The following is a 22,518-nucleotide window of genomic DNA, read 5'->3' on the forward strand; positions in this document are numbered from 1 at the left end:
AAGAAAAATAAAAACATAGGATATATAAAGCAAAAACATAAAACAATAATACATTCATACAAATGAAACTTTAATGTTGTTTTTACATGTGTTCAAAAATTTTCTTTAGATTAATTTAAATTTATTTATTGATATATTATTTTTAATAGTTTTTAGTTCATTGGGAAGATTTTTATAATTTTTTACACCTTTGAAGACAAAGCTATTTTGACCATGGCTTGTGTGGAATTTAGGAATTTCAATATTATGTTGGTATCTGAGTAACTTATTCATCTCAAATTCTTTTAGTTGATTTATTTTTCTCTGTGGCTTGGATCTAGAAGGGCCAATGTTAGATTTAATATTTTTCTTTTACCAGTACCGGCTCTTACCGTCCAGTAAAAAAAAAATAGCTAATTATTAGTAGCATAAAAAATATTTTTAAATTTGTAATTTTGATTAAGGAAGTTCAGTGGTTTTTATTTTTTTTTTAATTTGTCAATAGACTATTAAACTAAGCCAAAACATTTTTTTAAAATTTTTTATATATGGTATTATCAGCGCGACGATTATTTGAAGTTTTGTATTTCGGAAATAACTCCGCGTGTGACGTCAGAGGTTTATTTCCGCTTATTCTCATTCAATTCTTCCCATTGGTCCAGAAACGACAAGCAGACCGGAAATCTTCCCTAGCTCTCAGATAGGTTGATTAATATGAATAAGTGACGTCATTCAAAGTAGTGCGTTTTTATTAAAATATTTTTTATTATTTTTTCCGTACATTTTCGAGAATCTTTGCCTTACAATTTAATGCTTTAATTTTTACCCCGCGCAAGAGAACATTTTTCGTATCCAATTTCCCGTAGGGCTGAAGTTCTTCATTCCTGCAAAAACGGTCGTTGCATTGGCCACGTCCCTAATACGTCACGATTCATGTTTATTTGTTCCTGCCAATGAAATTTGTGTAGAACTAGAATCTAGGGGTTCGTTTTATTAAAGTGACAGTTATGTCGGAATTTAATTCGACTTCAAAACTGACTTATTTCTTTCTCATATTATTAATAGGCTTTTAAGAAAAAAAGTGTCAACCTCAAAACGATTAAAATTTTCAATAAATCATAATTAAAAGAAAAATTGCTGGGTGGAACAAAATTTTTGACACTTTTAATGCGTACATAAACATATCGAGAGGTACTTAGACTCGTCGGTATAAAATGATGTACTTACATCAAAACTTGATGGTGGGGGTATTGGTAACATACCTTTGTAGTCGATCGGGAGACTTTTATATTATATTTTTATATTTTTTATATATTTTTTTTATTTTTGCACCACAACAGGCCAGGAAGCCCAATTACAGTGGTGAATTACATCACAGAACACCCAGGCTTGAGAAAAATCACATTTTAATTTTAGTGTTCTCACCGGGAATCGAACCCGGAACCTTCCGTGCGTGAGTCAAGCGTCTTGACCACTACACCACGGAGGCCGCCAATCTTATCTTCAACAGCCGCTTATCTTCAACTATGACGTCATACTGAAGCTATGTCATTTTAGAGCGTAGATATGTGTATTGTGGCGTACGCTTCCCCTTGATTCATATCGATGTACCTACCTAAAACTTAAAGGTGGGGGGGTCGGTAGTATATCTTTATAATCGCTAGAGGGAATTTATCTTCAACTATACCGTCAAGGTGAAGGTATGACGTCTTTATCTTCCCATGATAATCGAGGCCCTGATTCAGAATATTTCCGTTCACACTGATCTCACATTTAATTATATTTTCATCCCTTGCAAAAACCATCACTTTTGATTTATCAACATTCATAAGCAAATCGCTTTTCTTGCATACCTCGTAGACTTTTGTTACCAAGAATTGCGGGTCTTCTTTGCTGCTAGCAAGAAGCACGGCATCACAACTTAACTTATTTCAGTATTTAACGGGGTTGTGGTCCCGTGGCTAGTGTCTCGGACTCATAGACCAAAGGTCCGTGGTTCGAATCCCACTCTACCCCAACTTGATTCCATTTTCTAATAGTGAGTTATTTACAACTCGTTGAAAATGGCCCTCAAAATTAAATATTTGGGTAAATCATAAGAACGCAAATATTTCTTTTTCTAAAAAAAAAAAAAAACCTTTTAGCTGCTCAGCAGTTTTTCAAGAATTTAATCCGGAATGCTATAGTTTATATTAATTTTTATTGTAAAGAATACGTTGTTTTCCAAACATACTACGTTTTAAAAACATATAACGAATTCCAAGAAAAATATTTCGTTTCATTATTCAGGGGATTATGACGTCAGCAACAACCCTGTTAGACTTTTATTGCCCGGATTAACAACAACGATTTATTATCTTGTTTAGCAGTCTAAGGGTTAAAGTTGGAATTATCAAATTAGGGAAATTTTACAATATAATTAGTTATTACAATTGACGGTGACTAACCGCTTTTTAATTGGTTTTCAAAGACACGCACACTCGAAAATTACAAAGCAAAGGTATTCCCATAGTCCTTTAAATATAGCTTGATTAGAATGACAGTTGTCAGCAAAAGTGACGACATGTCTTTGTAGTTACGTCTAAGGAGTGATTTATACAGGGTGTTCTTAAAACCCTGTCACATCTGAAACCACGATGATCAGTATGACCAAGAAGACATATTGGCACATAAAACATTTTTTTTAGAACGAATAAAATTTACAAAAATAAGAAAAATAAAAAAAACAAATATTTTCTTATTTCTGCCACGGAGAAGCGAGGAGAGGGGAGACGGGAGTCTGATACATCGTCAACCACATGGCCATGCCCCCCTCGCTTCTCCCCTGCAGAAGTAAGCAACCATTTGTTTTTTTAAATCTTTTATTTTTAAAACCATTCTGCGTTCTAAATATGCTTATATGTCTTCTTGCCCCTACTGATCATCGTGGTATCGGATGTGACAGGATTTAAAGAACACCCTGTATAGACACACGAAAAATCATTAGCATCTAGCATGTTATTTTTTTTTTTTTAATACAATGCTTGACATATAAATCAACATAAATATCGGCAATATTTTGAGTTTGTCCAAATTTTTGTAGACAAGGACTGGATTCAACTCCCCGGAGAGCTATTAACATAAACATATTACGACAGAAATGAAGAACATTTTAATGAAGGCAATATAGAAATATGGGCAGAATGGTGAATTTTACACAGTGTGTAAAGTGGCCACTTATACCAGCCAATGACAGGTCATAAGTCCTGTAGATGCCTAGACTTCTATATTGCCTTCTTTAAAATGGTCTTCATCTCTGTTGTAATATGTCGACATAAATATATAAAATCTGCTTTAAAACTAAAAAAAAACAAAAATAAACTTTAAATCATTTTGCAAAAACGTTAGAGATGGGACAAATTGATCAATGTAAATTGATCGAATAAAAAAATAATTCTTTTGATGTTGTTCATGAAAAAAATATAAATGTCTTATTTTTTTGTGAATAATTGTCTTGAACACACTATAATAGGCTTGTTTTTGCGTTTTTATATCAATTTTCGGAAACAGAGTTTCATGTTTGCATGAAAAAACTGATAAAGTCGATTTAATCAGTGATCATTAATTTCCCATCACTAATGACATTAGTTTGGCAGCTGTCATTTTAATCAAGCTATATTTTAAGGCCTATAAGTGCTTTTTAATTGTTTTCAATGACACACACACTCGAAAATTACAAAGCCAAGATATTCCTAGAATATATATTTTCAAAAGCCATAAAGATATTGAATTTGTACTAATTTTATTCATTTTTCTATTTCCTCTTTAAAAATATTAGTTTTAAAAGAATATTATTTTTCAACAATGTTTTGAGTTTGTCAAAATTCTTGTAGACAAGGACTGGAATTAGCCCCCTAGGGAGCTGTTAATATTAACCTATAACAACCGAGATGAAGATATTTTCAGACGGAATATAAAAGTCTAGGCATCCACGGGACTTATGCCCTGTCTTTTGCTGGTTTTTAAATTGTTTTTTTTACAATATACATAAGAGGTAAAACAGAGTATTAAAATAATAAAGGATAATTACATAGCAATGAAATACATATTGACAGTAAAAAGAGTAAACAAAAATCCCACAAAGGCATGGTCTGTTTGTGGATATACAAGAAATGTTTATGAATTTTTGCTCCTATAGTAAATAGAGTCGGCCTCGTCGTGTAATGGTCAGAGCGTTAGCCTGCCACGCAAGAGGTCTCGGGTTCGATTCCCGACGTGGTTGATATGAAATATTTATTTAAAAAGGGTGTTTTCACACTAGAATATTTCATAGCCCCTGGACTGGTACCTGAAGCGTAAGATTTATCATCTTACCTTCATGTAACAAATAAATTATCAAGATACGCTGCGATTGGTGTACCAATGCAGTGCCCTATGCACCATTAGGTGCGGAAAGGGAATGATGATGATGATAAATAGACAGTTATAGTATTTTTGTGTTACATAAGAAAGAGAAAAGAAAATATTCTGCAAAAGATTGTAAGGTATTTTCTTTTTTTTATTGCAATTAAAAAGGGAAATTAAAATATAAAAATATGTAAAAATATTCCTTATTATGAAAGAGCAACAAAAGTGGCCACTTTACATTCGGTGTTACATTTACCATTCTGCCTGTATTTGAACATCTATATTCCTTCGATTCTTCCATCTGTTGGTGTTTCTCTTTAACTTCACAAACGAAACGTGTCTGTTGACTGTTGACTAAAACTGGGTTTTTCTCCTTGTGGAGTTTATCAAAAATGATTAATGTATATGCCTATTTGTAAGTCCGTGTCCAGGCAGATGAAGAATACAGTTCTGTGTGTGAAATAGAACCCTGTTCAAGCGTTTTCGACTCGATGGTTACTCTCGGGTAAAAATCCTGAAAAACGAAATCGAGTCGGGATAAGTCGGCCTCGGCGCATAGCGGTTGACGCGTTCAACTACCATTTTTGAGGTCCCAGGTTCAACTCTTGGCAGGGTGGGTGTGATTTTTTTTAATGGTGGTTTAACACTGCAATAATTCACTGTCCCTCGACTGGTGCCTTGAGCATAAGACTGATCACCTTATCTTCCATAAAAGATACATAACAAACATTGAAAGGATTGACAATGTTTAACGAAAAAAAAAAAAAAAAACGCTTTGCACTTACAGCTGTTTTGCAAAAGAAAATGAATTTTTAACCATAAAAATAGACACACTATATCTAAATTATGCTATTTATATAAATTATCAAATAATAAAGTAGACTCTTTACACCTACCTCCAAAATTAATCTTTCGCGTGACAAAAAATAAGTATTTATTCCATCTGCCAGTCTGTAGCACTAACTATGCACAACACTCTTTCCTCTATCGCTCTTGCTCAAACTATAATGCTTTTTTTTCATCTACTGATATATTTAACATGCCCCTTAATTTATTTAAAAATAAATTAAGACTCATTATTTCTGGCTGCGATACGCTCCCACTTGCCATTAATGATGCTCACGCTTACACGCACCTGAACACTTACTCCCACACAAATACACACACGCTCACCTTTACACTTACTCTCATACAAATACACACAAACACACCCTTTTGCTGTACCACAATTTAATATGTATGATTTTTATTTAGAAACTTCGCTGGTCTGTCTTTAAATCATATATTTTCTATGTTATTATATCATTGTCGATTGTTTGTTTCTGTCAAATAAATTTATTAAATTAATAAATTGTTTGTATTCTTTTTTTTATACAGAATAATGTTCCCTCACTGGGGTGTCCCGTGCCGAGGGAAACATTTTACGAAATGTGAAATATGCCTTAAATTAGTTTTTTAACAAAGTTAGCATAATAATATTGGCTTGATCCACTCATCGATCTGTGCGCAACCCACCTCCACTATCCATTTCTTAATAGCAATTTTATATTGTGAGTACTTACTTATTGTCCTTATGGATAATGGAAGTAGATTGCACACTTTAACCGAGTAGTAGGCCATGTGTTATGTGTTCATGAAATGTCAGAGTGCTTACAAATCTAACGCATTTATTTAACTATATATAATATAACTTCTTTTACTTATTTGTGCATGTAGTGTTCACATACAACTGATAAACAATATCTAAATATAACAAATTGTTAACAAATTACAACAGGGATGGAGAATACCTTAAATAAGGGAATATGGAAGTCTAGGCGTTTACAGGGCTTATGACCTGTCATTGGCTGGTTTAAGTGGCCACTTTACACACTGTGTACATTCATCATTCTGCCCATGTTTGAACATCCACATTTCCTCAACTCTTCCATCTGTTGACTTTTGTGAAGTAAAAGAGCTGAAACCTTTATCATGTGGGTGAGATTCATCCGGCTGAACCAAATCACCTACTAGGCAACGCCTGAAAACAATTTTCCAATTTTTATGCTTCTTCTTTAACCAGGTAGTAATTCAACTATGTTTGAGTATGTCCAAATGCTTGCAGACTGGCTGGATTTCCTCCCTAGGGAGTTGTTCATGTTCAACCAATTCAAAAATTTTCCTTCAATTCCAAGAGATTTTTATTTTGCAGATAACATTTTATGATTAACTTTGTCGGAAGCTTTTGAGAAGTCAGTATATATTGAATCAACTTGTGCATAAGATTCAAAGGCTCAACATATATTGTCTTCATATAGTAAAAGATTGGTTGTAGTTGATCGTCCTGACATAAATCCATGTCAATGGATATAATGCTTGAAATTTACAATGATTTTATCCAATACCATACTCTCAAATAGTTTGGGAATGGCAGATAATATACAAATGGGTCTGTAATTTAATACACAACACTTGCCACCAGATTTAAATAAAGGTGTTGAGTGGCTTATTTTCCACAGTTCAGGGAATTTGGAATTTCCAGCCTGAAGAGAAATATTAAATAATGTTTATATTTGTTTAAGTTGTCTTTGTGTTGAGGATCAAAAATTTTTTTTATCCACTTTTGCCATCAACTATTTTTCTTTACTGTCAATTTGTCTTTTCAGGAGCGAGCACGAACAAACCCCTCCCTCAGTCGGAGATTCCCGTCACCCACCCTGAGCAAGTAAAGCGCTCTGGCGCTGTCGGCGCCAGGAAAAGTGCCGCGGCCGTCCTCAGGCCAAAAGTGAAGAAGTCCCACATACTCAGGTCCAATCCGGAGAACGTTTACCCCCCCGAAGACATCACCTCCCGCAGTGAAGACTACTTCGCGTCTTACGACTCCGACTACTCCCTGCAGCAAGCCAGGAGCAACTTCAGCTCTTTGATCTATGACAATGACGAGGAGAACGCGGCAATCTTCCCCAATCCAGAAATGATGGTCTTCGAATCCGACAAGAATGGTATTTATTCTAATTTTTATTCTTAGAGGTGGGGGTCTTTATTCTTAGGTGCTCAATTCTCCTGGAGGTCCCCTTAATTCTCCCAAAGGTCCCCGCAGTTCTCCCGGAGGCCCTCTCAGTTCTCCTGGAGGTCCTCTCAATTCGCCTGGATGTCCTCTAAATGTCGGAGGTCCCCTTAATTCAGGTGGAAGTCCTCTGAATTCTCCAGGAGGTCCTCTTAATTCTCCAGGAGGTCCTCTTACATCACCTGCAGGTCCTCTAAATTCAACTGGAGGTCTTCTAAATTCAACTGGAGGTCCTCTAAATTCAACTGGAGGTCCTCTAAATTCAACTGGAGGTCCTCTAAATTCAACTGGAGGTCCTCTAAATTCAACTGGAGGTCCTCTAAATTCAACTGGAGGTCCTCTAAATTCAACTGGAGGTCCTCTAAATTCAACAGGAGGTCCTCTCAATTCGCCTGGAGGACCTCTTAATTCAAGCTCCTGACGTCACTGCGACCTGTGAAGGTCTATTGTGACGGGACCTTAGCACGTAATATAATATGGCAAGACGTGCTGTAATCTAGCTCCTATATATCCTAACCACTTTTTAGCATAAACACTTTACAAATTTACTATTATGCTTAATGTTTTTTATTTTTTTTTTTTATTAACAAATTTCATAAAAGGTACATGTTTTTAAAAAATTCTATACATATCTACTTTTACACATCTAGTAAATGTTATCACTGTAACTCTCCAAAAATAGAGACTAACTCTTGTTCTTGGAGAGTGACTTACACTGTTGTAGTTGTTTATTTATAAGAGTTTATATAATTTTAAATATACGAGTATATGAGAAAAAAAACCACAGAATATTGAAAGAAAAAAACATAAAATAATAACACATCCATACTAATTAACATTAAATGCAGTACGTTATTTTTGGTACGTGTACTTGTACACACACAAATCTGGATTTTCTCCCAAGGGGGAGTAGGTATATATTTTTATTTATATCCCCACAGAATGGGGAATGTTGTAGTACTTAAAGTGGCCACTTAACCCAGCCAATGACAGGTCATAAGCCCTGTAAACGCTCGAATATCCATAATCCTGAATTTGAAAAAATTCTACCTCATCTCTGTAGGGATTTAAATAAAAATTAAATGCAGTGTTTACACGTGTTCAAAAAAAATTCTTTAGATTCCATTATACAAATTTACAAATTTTTCTTTATATATTCTGGGTTTTTTTTTTCTCATATACTCATATATTCAAAATTATATAAACGCTTATAAATAAACAACTACAATAGTTTGGTATTGTATCCAAAATAAATCAAGTTTAAGAGAAGGTAATATAGAAGTCTAGGCATCTACAGGGCTTATGACCTGTCAATGGCTGGTTTAAGTGGCCACTTTACACACTGTGTAACATTCACCATTCTGCCTATATTTGAACATCAATATTCCTTCAATTCTTTCATCTGTTGATGTTTGTGAAGTTAAAGAGCTGAAACCTTTATTTATGCGGATGAGATTCATCCAATTGAATTATTTCACCTACATACTAGGCAACGCCTGAAAATATTATTTTTTTAATTTCTATACTTCTTCATGGACCAGGTAATTTATCAACAACATTTTGAGTTTGTCCAAATTTTTGTAGACAAGAACTGGATTCAACTCCCTGGGGAGCTGTTTATATTAACATATTACAACAGAGATGAAGAACATTTAAGAGAAGGTAATATAGAAGTCTAGGCATCTACAGGGCTTATGACCTGTCAATGGCTGGTTTAAGTGGCCACTTTACACACTGTGTAACATTCACCATTCTGCCTATATTTGAACATCAATATTCCTTCAATTCTTTCATCTGTTGATGTTTGTGAAGTTGAAGTGAAGTGAAAATGTTCTTCATCTCTGTTGTAATATGTTAATATAAACGGCTCCCCAGGGAGTTGAATCCAGTTCTTGTCTGCAAAAATTTGGACAAACTCAAAATATCAAAACAAGTTTATTGGATTATAATTCTACTTTATTTTTTATAAAATATACAAAGGGTATATTGTGACGCGTTTCGTCTTGTTAGGGCATTTTCAAACAAACAAGTTTGTATATTTTATTAAAAATAAAGTAGAATTATAATCCAATAAACTTGTTTTATTTTGGATACATTACCAAATTAAATATGGAATTCTACCAATTGTCCGCATACACAATAAATAAACTACAATAGCGTAAGTCACTCTCCAAGCACGAGTTAGTCTCTTTTTTTGGAAAGTTACAGTGATAATATTTACTAGATGTGTAAAAATAGATATGTATGGAATTTAAAAAAAACATGTACCTTTTATAAAATTTATTAATTAAAAAATAAAAAAATAAATGGAAACTTCACTGGTCCATTAGAATTAAGTCTAATTTTGTTTACTAAACAACTATGTGATTGTACTGTAAAAATAAATCAATCTTCAAAATTGATTCTACTCCTTCAGCCATCTATTTCACTGTAATTAAATAAGCAAACGATATTTCCAGACGATATAACTCAGTCCTCTTCTCCCGACATCCTGCCAGAGGTGGACCTCCCGAGCAACTGGTTGTCAGACAGCGACTTGCGTGAACGCGACCGCATCGACAGCGTCGAGTATGTATCGCAGATTCCAAATATTACTCATTTATAGCATTTCTCTTCCTTTACACTAATTATATATTTTGCTGTCTAGATTTTTAGATATAGATAGATAGCAATTTTTTTTTTGTATATTTATCATCATATCATATTATTAACAGAAAAGTATTCATTTACACAAAGTTGCTTTGACTGTCTAACTAGGGTTATTTACTCTGTTCTAAGACAGTCAAAATATAAAAACAATACTCAATACAAATGATTAAAAGCAATATTTTTAGAAAAAGGAAGTAAACATGTTAAAAATAGTGAAAAATGTATGAATAAAATAAAATCAAAAACATACCAAAAAAACATGGTAAAAATACAGTTAAAAACGTTGTAAAAATTAGTTAAATATAACTAAAAACATAGTAAAATGTAGTTGATAACATAGTAAAATACAGTAAAAAACATAGTAAAATACAGTAAAAAAACACAGTAAAAAACAGTAAAATATAGTTTAAAAAACATACTAAAAAATAGTAAAAAACAAACCTAAAAATTTAATAAAAAACCATAGTAAAATACAGTAAAAAATATGGTAAAAAACATAGTAAAATACAGTATAAAACATTGTAAAAATTATTGAAATACAACAAAAAACAAAGTAAAATACAGTAAAAAAACATAGTAAAAAACAGTAAAATATAGTAAAAAACATACTAAAAAATAGTAGAAAAATTTCAAAAAATTTAATGAAAAACGATATTAAAATACAGTAAAAAATATGGTAAAAAACACAATAAAATACATTAAAAAGCAAATTAAAAATACGTGGTAAAAATACAGTAAAAAAACATTGTAAAAGTTAGTGAAATACAACAAAAAACATAGTAAAATCAGTAAAAAATGTTATTAAATATTTGTGTATAACCACTTACGGACTTTTCTATGTCTACCAGTTTCGAGACGTACCTTTTTCTTCGTCAGGACACCAATTAAACCAACATGCAAAACCCACTATACACCTTCACCATAGTTGTTGCACAAAAATATAAAACCACCACGACATTCATTTTAATAAGCACATGCACTGATTAGATTATGAATGTTGTTTGAGAAATAGTTGGAAAAAGGTAGAGGGGATGGAGGAAGGGGGGTGAGCTTAATAGGTTTATGGTGAAGGTGTATAGTGGGTTTTGCATGTTGGTTTGATTGGTGTCCTGATGAAGAGAAAGGGTACGTCTCAAAACCGGTAGACATAGAAAAGTCGGTAAGTGGTTATATGCAAATATTTAATAGCATTTAGTAAAATGTTTGACCACCAAGTTAATGCTTTAAATATTAATAGTAATTATTTTTTTACTCTTCTCTAAGGTACGTTTACTACGGCTCTCGCGGTGGGTCTACCAGTTCAGGACGATGGAATTCACCGGTAGTAGGCGGGGCTGGAGTAAGCGCTCTCATACTCCTGGCCACGGCCTACACGCTCCTCAAGAGAAAGGGCTTCAGAGCCAGCAAGATGTTCCCCGTGGAAATGAACATGATCTGCTCGCTGCTCGTCACGAATGTGACTCTACTAGTAGGCGTACAGGTGAGCGTACTTAATTAACTTCTTCTTTCTGTGCCATATCAGGTCTCCCCGATGTTTGCGATCACTCTAGAGTAGGAATTCCAGTCCTGCGCCAACTAGAACAACCTCAACCCCGCACACTTCGCCTTCCGACTCCACGCTTTCCCTCGATCTTCCCCATCATGATTAGCTGTAGAAGCGCATATTTGCTTCCGCGCATGATATGGCCCAGATATTCGAGTTTTCTCCGTCTTATTGTGGACAGTAGTTCTTTTTCGGCACTGGCTTGTCTCAGCACCTCCACATTGGTCATTAAATATGTCCACGGGATTCTCAGCACTCTCCGGTTAAGCTACATTTCAAAAGCCTCTAATTGGTTCATGGAGTTTACCTTGAGAGTCCATGTTTTAAACCCATTGGGGTGGCGATTATAATTTTGCGTATTATTTGACTGAATCGTTGATCTGTGTAAAATTTTGCGGGGAAATAAAAGATGCGTTGCGCAGAGATGGAAATGCGCAAAAGAACAGTATGCGGCCAAACAAACTTTAGCAGACATAAATCCTACCTTTAGGAAGACAGAAAAGGGAATCAGGGACGGGAATCCGGATGTTATCTCCAAGTCCTGGCTTCTGTGTAGTTTTTTCTTTTTTTGTGAACATGGCACTTTCACTATAGTTATTTGCAAAATATAAAGATGAATCAGATCAGGCGGTCAGATGATGTAAAAATGTTCAGATGTGGGCAGATGATTATAGGACGAGCAGATAAAATTATGAACATGCGGTAGTTGACAGAGATTATCAAAAAGAAGAAAAAATGTGATTGTTAATTTTGGTTGCTATGGATATGGAAAATTGTTCCCAAAGCAACCGTAGCTATCTATGGCCATAGAGACGAGGAGAATAACAAACATTGTAAGTTGGGAGATCACAGGATGGGTAGGATAGGTGGACCTTCATCCACTGGCGGTCCATCCAGCCACAAACCATTCAATCCCATCAACCACTCGCGCAACCACCCGTAGAGCAGTATTGACCACACATAGCACTTGACCGTCCTCTGTCTCAGTTTTAAACTAAGACTTTCACTGCAGGGAAATGATTTCATGCCATTGAATGTTGATCTCGCTATCTCCATTCTGCTTCCTATCTGGGTCCAGATCAGAAGTGATTTGACTGCCGACGTATTTGAAGTTAGTCACTCTCTCGATTGTTTGACCATTCAGTCGCACTACAGCATTATTGTGAGGGTTTCGGCTAAATAAATAAATACATTTCACTTTTTATATTCAGCTTGACAATCCGGCTACGACATGCATATACAGAATTTTAAATTACCCCTGACAATATATAAATTTGCAAATCGTTATATTTCTGTGATTTTCAGGACACTGCCGTCCAGACGAGATGTGAAGTGATCGCTCTGCTTCTGCATTACATGCACCTCGTGTGTGCGTCGTGGATCACGGTCTACTGCTACGTCATATCCGACAACGTGACCAAAGGTTGCGTGCCAAACTTGCGATACAACTACCTGTTCGCGTATGGAGTTCCGGCCGTTCTCGTACTGGTAAGAGACTTGTTGATATATTTATCCTGGGTACAACGAAAACATCGTAAGTTGGTACGAAATGTGCATTTGGAGGATCTGTATACATTTTTGAAAGGGCTAGCGCCTTTCGAAAACGGCAGACCTGGAGATTTCGGAAAAATTTATATTTTTAATTGATAAAGGATACATTTTTAAAGGAATAATTTATTTGCCAAAAGAAACTTGCGCAAATAAAATATCAAAAGTATTTTTATTCTCTTAGACAGTCAGGCAGCTCTAAAAGCACTGAGCTCGATTGAGATTAAATCTAAATTAACCTTAGAATCCCTACAAACAAATCATGAAATATAATGTATAATTTTATTTATTTAATTTTACAATACGCCCAAGGGGCATTTACAAAAATTATACAGGTAAGTACAAACACAGTAAGTAATAATTTTAAAAATAAACAACACTATAAATTGTCGGCCTCGTGGTGTAATGGTCAGCGCGTTAGCCTGCCATGCAAGAGGTCTCGGGTTCGATTCCGAACATGGTTGATATGAAGTATTCATTTAAAGAGGGTGTTCTCACACTAGAATATTTCATAGTCCCTGGACTGGTAACTGAAGCGTAAGACTGATCACCTTACCTTCATGTAACAAAAATGATCAAGAAACGCTGCGATTGGTGTACCAATGCAGTTACCTATGCACCATTAGGTGCGGAAAGGGAATGATGATGATGATAAAAATAAAAAGTGAAACTTCGCATAGTAAAAAAGAAAAGAAAAAATGGAAACAAGAAAATCGTAGAATTGAAAAGCAAATTGGAAATAACTTGATATTAATGAGCAAAAAAAAATTATACTAATAAATTAAACAAATAATAAAAATTAGTTTACAGTAAGTATATATAAGATAATAATATAATATATGGTACAAAAAAATATTTGAGAAAAAATTTCATGAAAAATAAAGTTTAATTACGACTTTAATTATTAGTTTTAAACAATGCATTTAAGAACGTTTTAAAATTAATAATCTTTGTATTAAAAATGTTTATATCACAAGTAAATTTGTTGGCTAAGGAATGTAAACCTAATTTCTTAAAAGTATATAATTTATTTATTTTATTTTATTTTTGCACCACAACAGGCCAGGAGGCCCAATTACAGTGGTGAATTACATCACAAAACACCCAGGCTTGAGAAAAATCACCTTAAATTTTTGTGTTCTCACCGGGAATCGAACTCGGAACCTTGTCTTGACCATTACACCATGGAGGCCGCCAATGTTAATAATATGTAATAATGTTAGCTTATATTCTTAGAGGGGGGGGTCAGTGCTATGCAAGCTCTTGACGTCACTGAGACCTGTGAAGATCTATTGTGACGGGTCACCGTGAATATTTCTCGCCCTCCGAGCCCAGGTCTATAAAGAGCCAGGCTACTGTGTGGAAGGCGAGAGTTTAAATTTTGTCAAATCTCCCCCTCCAAGCCCAGATCGGTAAAGGATCGGGCTTTTAGGTAGGGGGCGAGCTCTTTAACATCCTCAGGTTTAACCAGCGGCCCCCCGAGGATGAGGCTGTTTATTTTACTAATGATTATTTTTTTATTTACTAATGAATGTTTTGTCAGTTCTTCTACGCCATATCCATGGAGAGCTACGAGACGAAGGACTACTGCTGGATGTCCCTGGAGAAGGGCATGCTGCTGGGGCTCATGGCGCCCGGCACGGCGCTCATCGTCGCCAACACGCTCATCGCCATGGTCGGCCTCAAGGCCGTCAGCCGCAAGAGGCGCGAGGGCGTGGCGTCGTCGCTGCGCGCCAGGATCGGACTGGGGAAGGCCGCTCAGACGCAGGGTGAGCATTGATTCCGGCTAATGAATTGTTGTGGCAACCGGCAACAGAGTTTGGGTTTCCGAGGTAGCCATGTTTTCAACATTTATCAGGTTCGAATTATAATGAGGAATTTCTGTGGTTTTTTCAATTATTATATGTATTTGTTAATAGATTATCAAACAAAGTTTTCTGATTTTGAAATTACTCCATCTGTGATGTCACTTCGGTGAGTTCTGCTGATTGGTGGGATGGCTTCCCGTAAACCGAAATCAATCACAAGACTATCAATATCACTACCTGTTAGTATTATTTATTGTCATAATATTCATAGAATTTAACAAAGCTCATCATCATCATCAGTGGCGCTACAGCCCGTTGTGGGTCCTGGCTTCCTCCAGAACCTGTCTCCATTCCTCCCTGCACCCTGCGGCTCTTCTCCAGCTCGTCAGGTCAATTGCTCTAATGTCACTTTCCGCAATATCCAGCCATCTTAATTTCGGTCTGCCTCTGCTTCGTCTGCCTTCCGGAGTGGTATTATGAATCTTTTTTGGGATAACTATTGTAATCTTTTTATTTTGATGAATTGTTCTTATTATACTTATCTTATTTCCCGTAGTGCTGAAATTCCTCATTGTACGAGGTTTAACTTTTAAATGTCAGAAACAGGAATAAACTGTTTGTCATTTCTAAGAACTTATCCGATGGTGTCAAACAATGTCAACTTGTGTCCTAATAAATGTTAATGAATATATTTATCATCTATTTTAGGGAATGCCAGCAAATACACAAGCTCCAACTCCCTGGCAAGCGTGGACTCCCGCCGGGAGGGGACGGCCGACAATAAGTCTCGCACCTTCGAGGACCAGGCTACTGCGGAGGGAAGCTCTTGGATGAGGAGCTGCTCAGCGGGACAGGTAAATTATGCACTCAAACATACACGATAATTGAATCCCTTTTTAACAATAAGCAAACAAATTACCACCCTGTTTCTCCGCAGGGTTAGGCAGAGAGGTTAGAATGAAGCATCACTTTGTATTTGCATACATACCTCGCTTACTCTACATTCATTCTGACTTTTGATATGTCTTAAAGCTGATATGCTTAAATCTATTTTAACGAAAGCTAGTTGTTGGCGCACTTTAACTTTTCCAAAACAAATCTAGTCCATTTTTGAATCTGTGGGGTTCATAGAACCCAATACATACGTTTAATGCAACTCTTGCAGTATTGCACGTTAAACCGGGGGCATTGTTCTGCAGTACATTCACATCGTCTCTACCATGAAGAAATGAACTATAAAAGAATGTGGTCTATAAAGAGACCACAGGACGCAACGCCAGTCAGTCAGCCCAACAAGTTCAATTCACTTCAGTCCAGGTCGACGAAATCACACAGTTCCAGCGTGTAGTTCAAGCGCAGTCTCTTCAACCCATCATCGCCGCTACGCTCGCGCTACACAACCAAGTGCTGTATCTTATTCGCCATGTAATAAATACGCATCAAACAGCAATCTTGTGTCTTCTCTGTCAATCTCTAACTGGGGTAGGAACTCCAACCAATCCTCAACAACCTATTTTTACAAACCCATTGAGACGACACATTGAAATCAGCTCGTGTGGCTGCTTATTCCATCCATCAACAACCCCATTGCTCAGGAAATGCTTCCGTGGATTTAGATTGAATCTCATTTTCTCCAGTCTGAGACTGTGGCTTCGAAGACGAGCATCTTGTTTAAGCTCGAACATGGGACCCAAATTTGGGCAGCTATAGTGGCTGTTGAGTATCTCGTATGTCTCTATCAGGTCAACCCTTTCTCGCCGTTCCTGCAGCGTTGTGACTTTTTGTTGTTACCGACTTTTCTATGACAGGACACTAATTACTAACATGCAAATCCTACTATACACCTTCGCCATGTTTCCACATGTAACAACCTTTTTTGATAAAAAGGAATGCAATATTATTGTATATAAATATTTAGTCACCTAATGCCAGATATAAAAGACTTTATTATCATATTATTGCACAAGTGTCAAAAATATATAAAACACGAAAAATTAGCTGTAAAACATTTTATTAATATGAAATAGAGAAACTTCTAAGTGTGAGAGAAAAATGTGTGTTTTAAAATGCGCATTTTAAATGTTAATTTATCACAATCAAAGGGATCCATAGGGGGAAAGTTCAAATTATACTCACGAGCTAAACGTATAAGAGGAGAGTTCTGGGCATAGTTCGTACGAACTGCTGGCATATGAAATAGAGAGCTCGACGTGTGGTGGTTGCGGTATTTGGGGGCATTTTATGATAACTCCAACATAAGAGCCGGGCTATCGAGGCGTCCACTAAGCATGTCATGAAGGACCTTCATATCTAATAGTAGACCATACACGCGTTTGTGTAATATTCATGTAAAAAGTGAATTGAACAGGAATGTTGCGTCTCATAAAATGAAATAATACTGACCAAAATGGACACCAAGTCGTTGGAACAATAGGCATAGCCCCCCAGTCTACACACGTGCGTTTCCAGAAATTCTCCCGCAGCCAGTGGGCCACATGGTGACGGTATCTACCTGCTGTCTACAAAAGATTCTCTTCGGACATCTATCTCCCTTTGTTAACCATGGAGTTGATACAGTGCTTTATTTATTTAGTTTTTTATCGCTTACTTCTTGGCATGAACACTTGACAAACTTACTACTATGCTCTATTTTTTGTAAATTTATTGATATCATTCTAACTTTGCTGGAATTCCACTCGTCCATGCGCTTTGTAGCTGCACGATGATTGGTTATCTAGCTTTCATAAATCAACTTTAAAATACCTAAATTTTGTAAATGGGGTCTAAAAGAATTCCAATCGTCTATGCGCTTAGTAGCTGCAAGACGTGTTGTTATCTTACTCTTTTTTATTATTCATATTATTATTATTTTTTTTAGTATCATTAAAACACTAAATTTATTTGTCGATTTTTAAAATGTGTAAATGGGGGCTAAATTTCTAACTGTCTATGCGCTCTGTAGCTGCAAGACGTTCTGTTATCTAGCTCCTATCTGTTATAATTTTTGATTGATCTTAACACTTTGAGTACCGGCCGAATACACATAGAATTTACCCTGTGCCCGGCCCATTTTTGTGAAATTTGATGCTTTGTGAAAGGTTTCTTAAAAGTGTCATAATTATGAAAATTCTGAGTTAAATCAATTGAAACTTCTCATATTTATTTGAGACAATTTAATTAGTCATTTTTGTATAATAGTTTTGCCAACATTAGCCTTTATGGAGAGCCACATTGCAATGTTCGCACATATACAGGGTCTCACTCCTTTTTTTGTGCTTTGTATCCCGGAGCCATGTAAACACTTGGTTGTAACCACGCGTTGTGTGCTGGTCCCGTGTTTTCACGCAGTTTACAGCAGCAAAAAAGGAACTAATAAAAGTCACTAGATGCCAATAAAATGCACGTTTTTAGACAGCTGGTAAACTACGTGAAAACACGGGACCGGGACACAACGCGTGGTTATATAATCACATGTTTACACGGCTCCGGGATACAAAGTGTTAATTGAAAACGAGGAACTAGAATCCCAACCGTCCATGCGCTCTGTGGCTGCAAGACGTACTCGGATATTTATTAATTGTACAGCGCCCTTGAGGTGATTTTCACAAAAATGGCGATATATAAATTATCCAACTATATATATATAGACGGCGATCTTCTAAACTAAGCAAGTGGTGCGTTTTGTAGGAAGGCATTTACAGTAAAACCTCGTTTTTATGTTCCTCAATTTTGCGTTTTCCCGCTTTTTACACTGAAATGTTCAGGACCTTTATTTCTTCATACATCCTCATACAAATATTCCCCCCAATTAACGTTTTTTACATTTTTCATCACCCCGGTTTTACGCTTAAAAAATTTCGGAATTCATTTGATGTGTCAAAAAAGCCAAAATTATGTCGTAATAATACCGCGGTCCGCGCGCCACCGCGTGTATCACGCGAATGAAGAATATAAACAGGTAAACAACTAATAAAGGATAAATTATTGTTTTAACCTAAATTCAAAGCAGGTGCAGTGTAATTGACCTTTTTGTTTAAGTGTCTTCCTTTAGGGTTAGTCTTAGTTTTCATTGGAATAAAAACGTCATATTGACTTGTACAAATCATGATACGCAGTTGACAAACGTTTAGAAACAATAAAATTTTAATATCATTAAATTGCGATGTTTAAAACATAACAATAGAAAAATTTAAAGTTATAAAAAGATAGTTTAAAAAGTGGTTATAAAAGTGGGAACAATTTTGCCGCGATCTATATGACAGTTTTTTTAGTGATGCCATTGCAATGGTGACTAGCGGGTTGTAAATCCGCTTCTATATTCTGCTAGGTCCTCCAAGAAAGCTCCAGTGAAGATATAAAGGCGAAATGGCAGAGTAGAGTTAAAGGAGAGTATTTACTCGATAAAAAATCTTATGTCTAAATGGATTTATATTAAAATGATGTTTTCACAGATCCTCGAGACTTTGGAGCATCGCGAGCCTTCTCTGTACCGGAACGACAGCCTGAAGATGGACCTCTCCACCCTGTCCATGGACAACCTCTCGTGGAAGTCTGCGGAGCCCGAGGGCATCGGGGACATGCGGAAGTGCCTGAACTCGGCGCTGCTGCTGCAGCCGCTGTTCTGCGTGTTCTGGTTCATGGGGGTCGTGGCGCTGGAGAACGCCAACCAGCCCTTGCCTCCCTTTGTCTTTGCCTTCCTGTGGTGCAGCATGGTAAGATATTCAGATTGGGAATATTAAGGCGTGCACTCGCAAAATATGCAATGCTGGAACACTTTTAGGTGGATCAAATGCTAAACAAGAACATGTTTTTTTTGGCCAAATTCAGTTTAATTATCAACATACATTCCTTTAAAGTCGATACGGAGAGTCCAATGATTTTATAACTTTTTCATTCTATCCAAAAAGCAGCTCTTCGGAAGCTCTCCAAAAAAGGCCTCAGTTTCAGCTATGAGTTGGGGGCCAGGTCTGACAAATACGGAGGCAGAGAAACCTCAGATTTTTCCATTAAAAAAAAACACGAAGGTCGGTTGCTTCTCACCGCTGTGACTTGTAAATGCGTAAACAAAAATGGCTGAAATTTTGACATGCGTCTAATGAAGAATGAAGCTTTTTATGATTGGTTCACATTACTGCATACAAACGCCATCTCTTGGGATTGGAGTCGAGGTTAGGTCAGCCAGGAGTAACTTACTTAAAAAAGTCATTTTTGCTCTTTTTACAGGACGACGATAAATTACCTTATTTTATTTCTAGATCAACACATCAATAAAGGTTTTAGCTCATTGACAAACATTTTAACATACTCTACATATTATTGTCGATCAAACCAACTGGTCCAAGAAGAAGTGTAAAAATTACAAAATGATCAGATGAATCTCACCCGCATCAAACTGTGTAAATGTGGCCACTTAAACCAACTAAAGACAGGTCATCAGCCTTCCAAATTCCTAGACTACCATATTCCACCTCTAAAATGTTCTCCATCTCTGTTATGAGACTATGACGGGTAACTTTTGATGAAAAGCTAACCTTTACCCACCATAAAATGACAATTGCTAATAATTCTATGCAGATGCTGGGCTTCATTGTCCAGAATACAACAAATTTTAGTAGCATCAATTCACTAAAATCTTTGTATTGTGCTCTGGCCCAATCACAACCGGAATATAAATCGTCAGTCCAGAGCCCTTTGTACAACTGCGACTCTTTTAACCTCGAAGAGTTCAGCGGAAGTTTTAAACTACATACAGTTCAAAAAGGGTAAACCTATAAACGAAATTTGCCACCAAACTTTGATGTCCGAGTTGAGGTTGCCATTGCTCTCCACCAGAAGGACAATTGCTGACCTCACTCTAATGCGCAAAGTGATATGCACCATAATAGATTGCCCAAAATTACCGTCCCTGGTAAACTTTCGTGTACCCACGAGGACCACCGGACTCCGACACATGTTCCAGTGGGAGTACAACAGGACAAGCTTCACCCACCATTCTCCCCTCCCCTAGTGGGCATCCACAGATCAGCTAATAATTTAGCTGAGCCACACCACTCCTGCTGCTATCTAATTAGCTATCCTATCCATCGAATGGCCGTCGATGGATAGGATAGCTGATTAATTAATGTGAATTGCAGTCCAAGCGGTTTCCCTGTCTTTTCCATGACTCGGTTTTGGCATTTTCTAGCGTTCTTGTAATCTTGTTTTGCTTTTAAATACTCAGGAAGTGTTATTGTCTCTCTTCTTATTCTTCCTGAGTTCCGGAGCTTGTGTTTACATTTTATCGCAATTTTTTTAAGCTTGTCAAGTTCGACGCTCCGTCATGGGCAGGGTTTCCTTTTATAAAGTTTTCTAATTGGTATGCTTGCCTTGCACGATTCACTTAATATGTCCATCAAATTGGCAATTTTTGTTTCCAAGTCAAGCGTGTTTTTACATTCGGAAAATGATTCCTTTGTTATTTTTCGATTCCTATGTTGGCATTTTATGTCTTTAGAAAATTTCTCCCAAATAGCTTTTTTGGTATTGTAAATGGCGGTTTTTGAATCCGTAGGATTCCATGTTCTAGCAGAAATTTCGAGAGAAATAGGATTGTGGTCACTGAGTTGATTAAAGTTGGGTTCCACCTTCCATTTATCAACACTGTCTAATAAGCTAGTGGAACAGAATGTCAAGTCAATAACGCTCTTTAAGTGACGGTTTCCACGGTAGTTATTGAAAGTAGGCTGATTGCCATTATTTAAGGTATGCAGATTTAGTTCCGAGAAAAAATCTGTAACTTCCTACCCTCTTCGATCTGTTCTCGTACAACCCCACCAAACGTTTTTAGCGTTGAGGTCTCCTCCAATAAGAATATCGTTAGTCTTGAGATGTCTCAGCTTATCGAGGATTGGAGAGATGTCAGAGTATGGTTCAATATATATGACAGATATGGTGATGGCAATAAAAGGTATCAATGATAGCAGGACACCAAATGCCGAACACTCTCCAAGTGGATCGGAAGATCTGTTGATGAATTACAACGGTCCGCCTTCTCCTGACGAGTTTTCTGTGGTTTCCTCGTCACTGGAGCAAATGCGGAGAAGCTTTTGAAACAGGTCACAGCCGTAACATCTAACCGATCCTTACATAAAATAACTAAATAAAGTTTTTCATTGAAGTAAATTTAATATATATATATTTTTTTTTTAAATAAACAAATAAATAACTATCGCTCTGAAGTAAATATAAACCTTGTACATTACAAGCAAGGTAAAAGAATAATGCAACTAACATATAAAAAAAAAATATCCATGGAATGGCCATCCCCTCAATTTCTAACTTTATTTCCTTTTTCTTTTTTTTTTTAGAATGAATTATGTGTTGAGTGTAATAGTTATGATTTTATTTTTGTTATCTTTATATATATATGATTCTTCTGTACGTGTGATGTCACTGAACTCCTCCTAAACGGCTTTACCGATTTACGTGCGGTTTTCAGCGAAATGTAGATCTTTGCGCTGCGCGTGTTCGTAGATATAAATAATTTCAATTGAATCTGTTTAAAAAAAGTTAGAAGTTAC

General features: G+C 36.2%; 1 protein-coding gene across 1 annotated transcript in view; it reads left to right on the forward strand.

The window, feature by feature from the left end:
- Positions 1 to 22,518, forward strand: part of LOC148282261 (uncharacterized) — a 40,304-nt gene that overhangs the window by 15,616 nt on the left and 2,170 nt on the right. The window contains exons 3-9 of the mRNA XM_088225365.1: positions 7,011 to 7,346; positions 9,871 to 9,979; positions 11,324 to 11,540; positions 12,909 to 13,091; positions 14,695 to 14,920; positions 15,668 to 15,813; positions 19,411 to 19,671. Coding sequence (XP_088081491.1) covers positions 7,011 to 7,346; positions 9,871 to 9,979; positions 11,324 to 11,540; positions 12,909 to 13,091; positions 14,695 to 14,920; positions 15,668 to 15,813; positions 19,411 to 19,671 — 1,478 coding nt within the window. The remainder of the gene's footprint in view (positions 1 to 7,010; positions 7,347 to 9,870; positions 9,980 to 11,323; positions 11,541 to 12,908; positions 13,092 to 14,694; positions 14,921 to 15,667; positions 15,814 to 19,410; positions 19,672 to 22,518) is intronic.

Source organism: Micrasema longulum, unplaced genomic scaffold, assembly GCF_059751315.1.
Source record: "Micrasema longulum isolate JH-2025_06_02 unplaced genomic scaffold, ASM5975131v1 h1tg000348l, whole genome shotgun sequence".
NCBI classification, from domain to species: Eukaryota; Metazoa; Arthropoda; class Insecta; order Trichoptera; family Brachycentridae; genus Micrasema; species Micrasema longulum.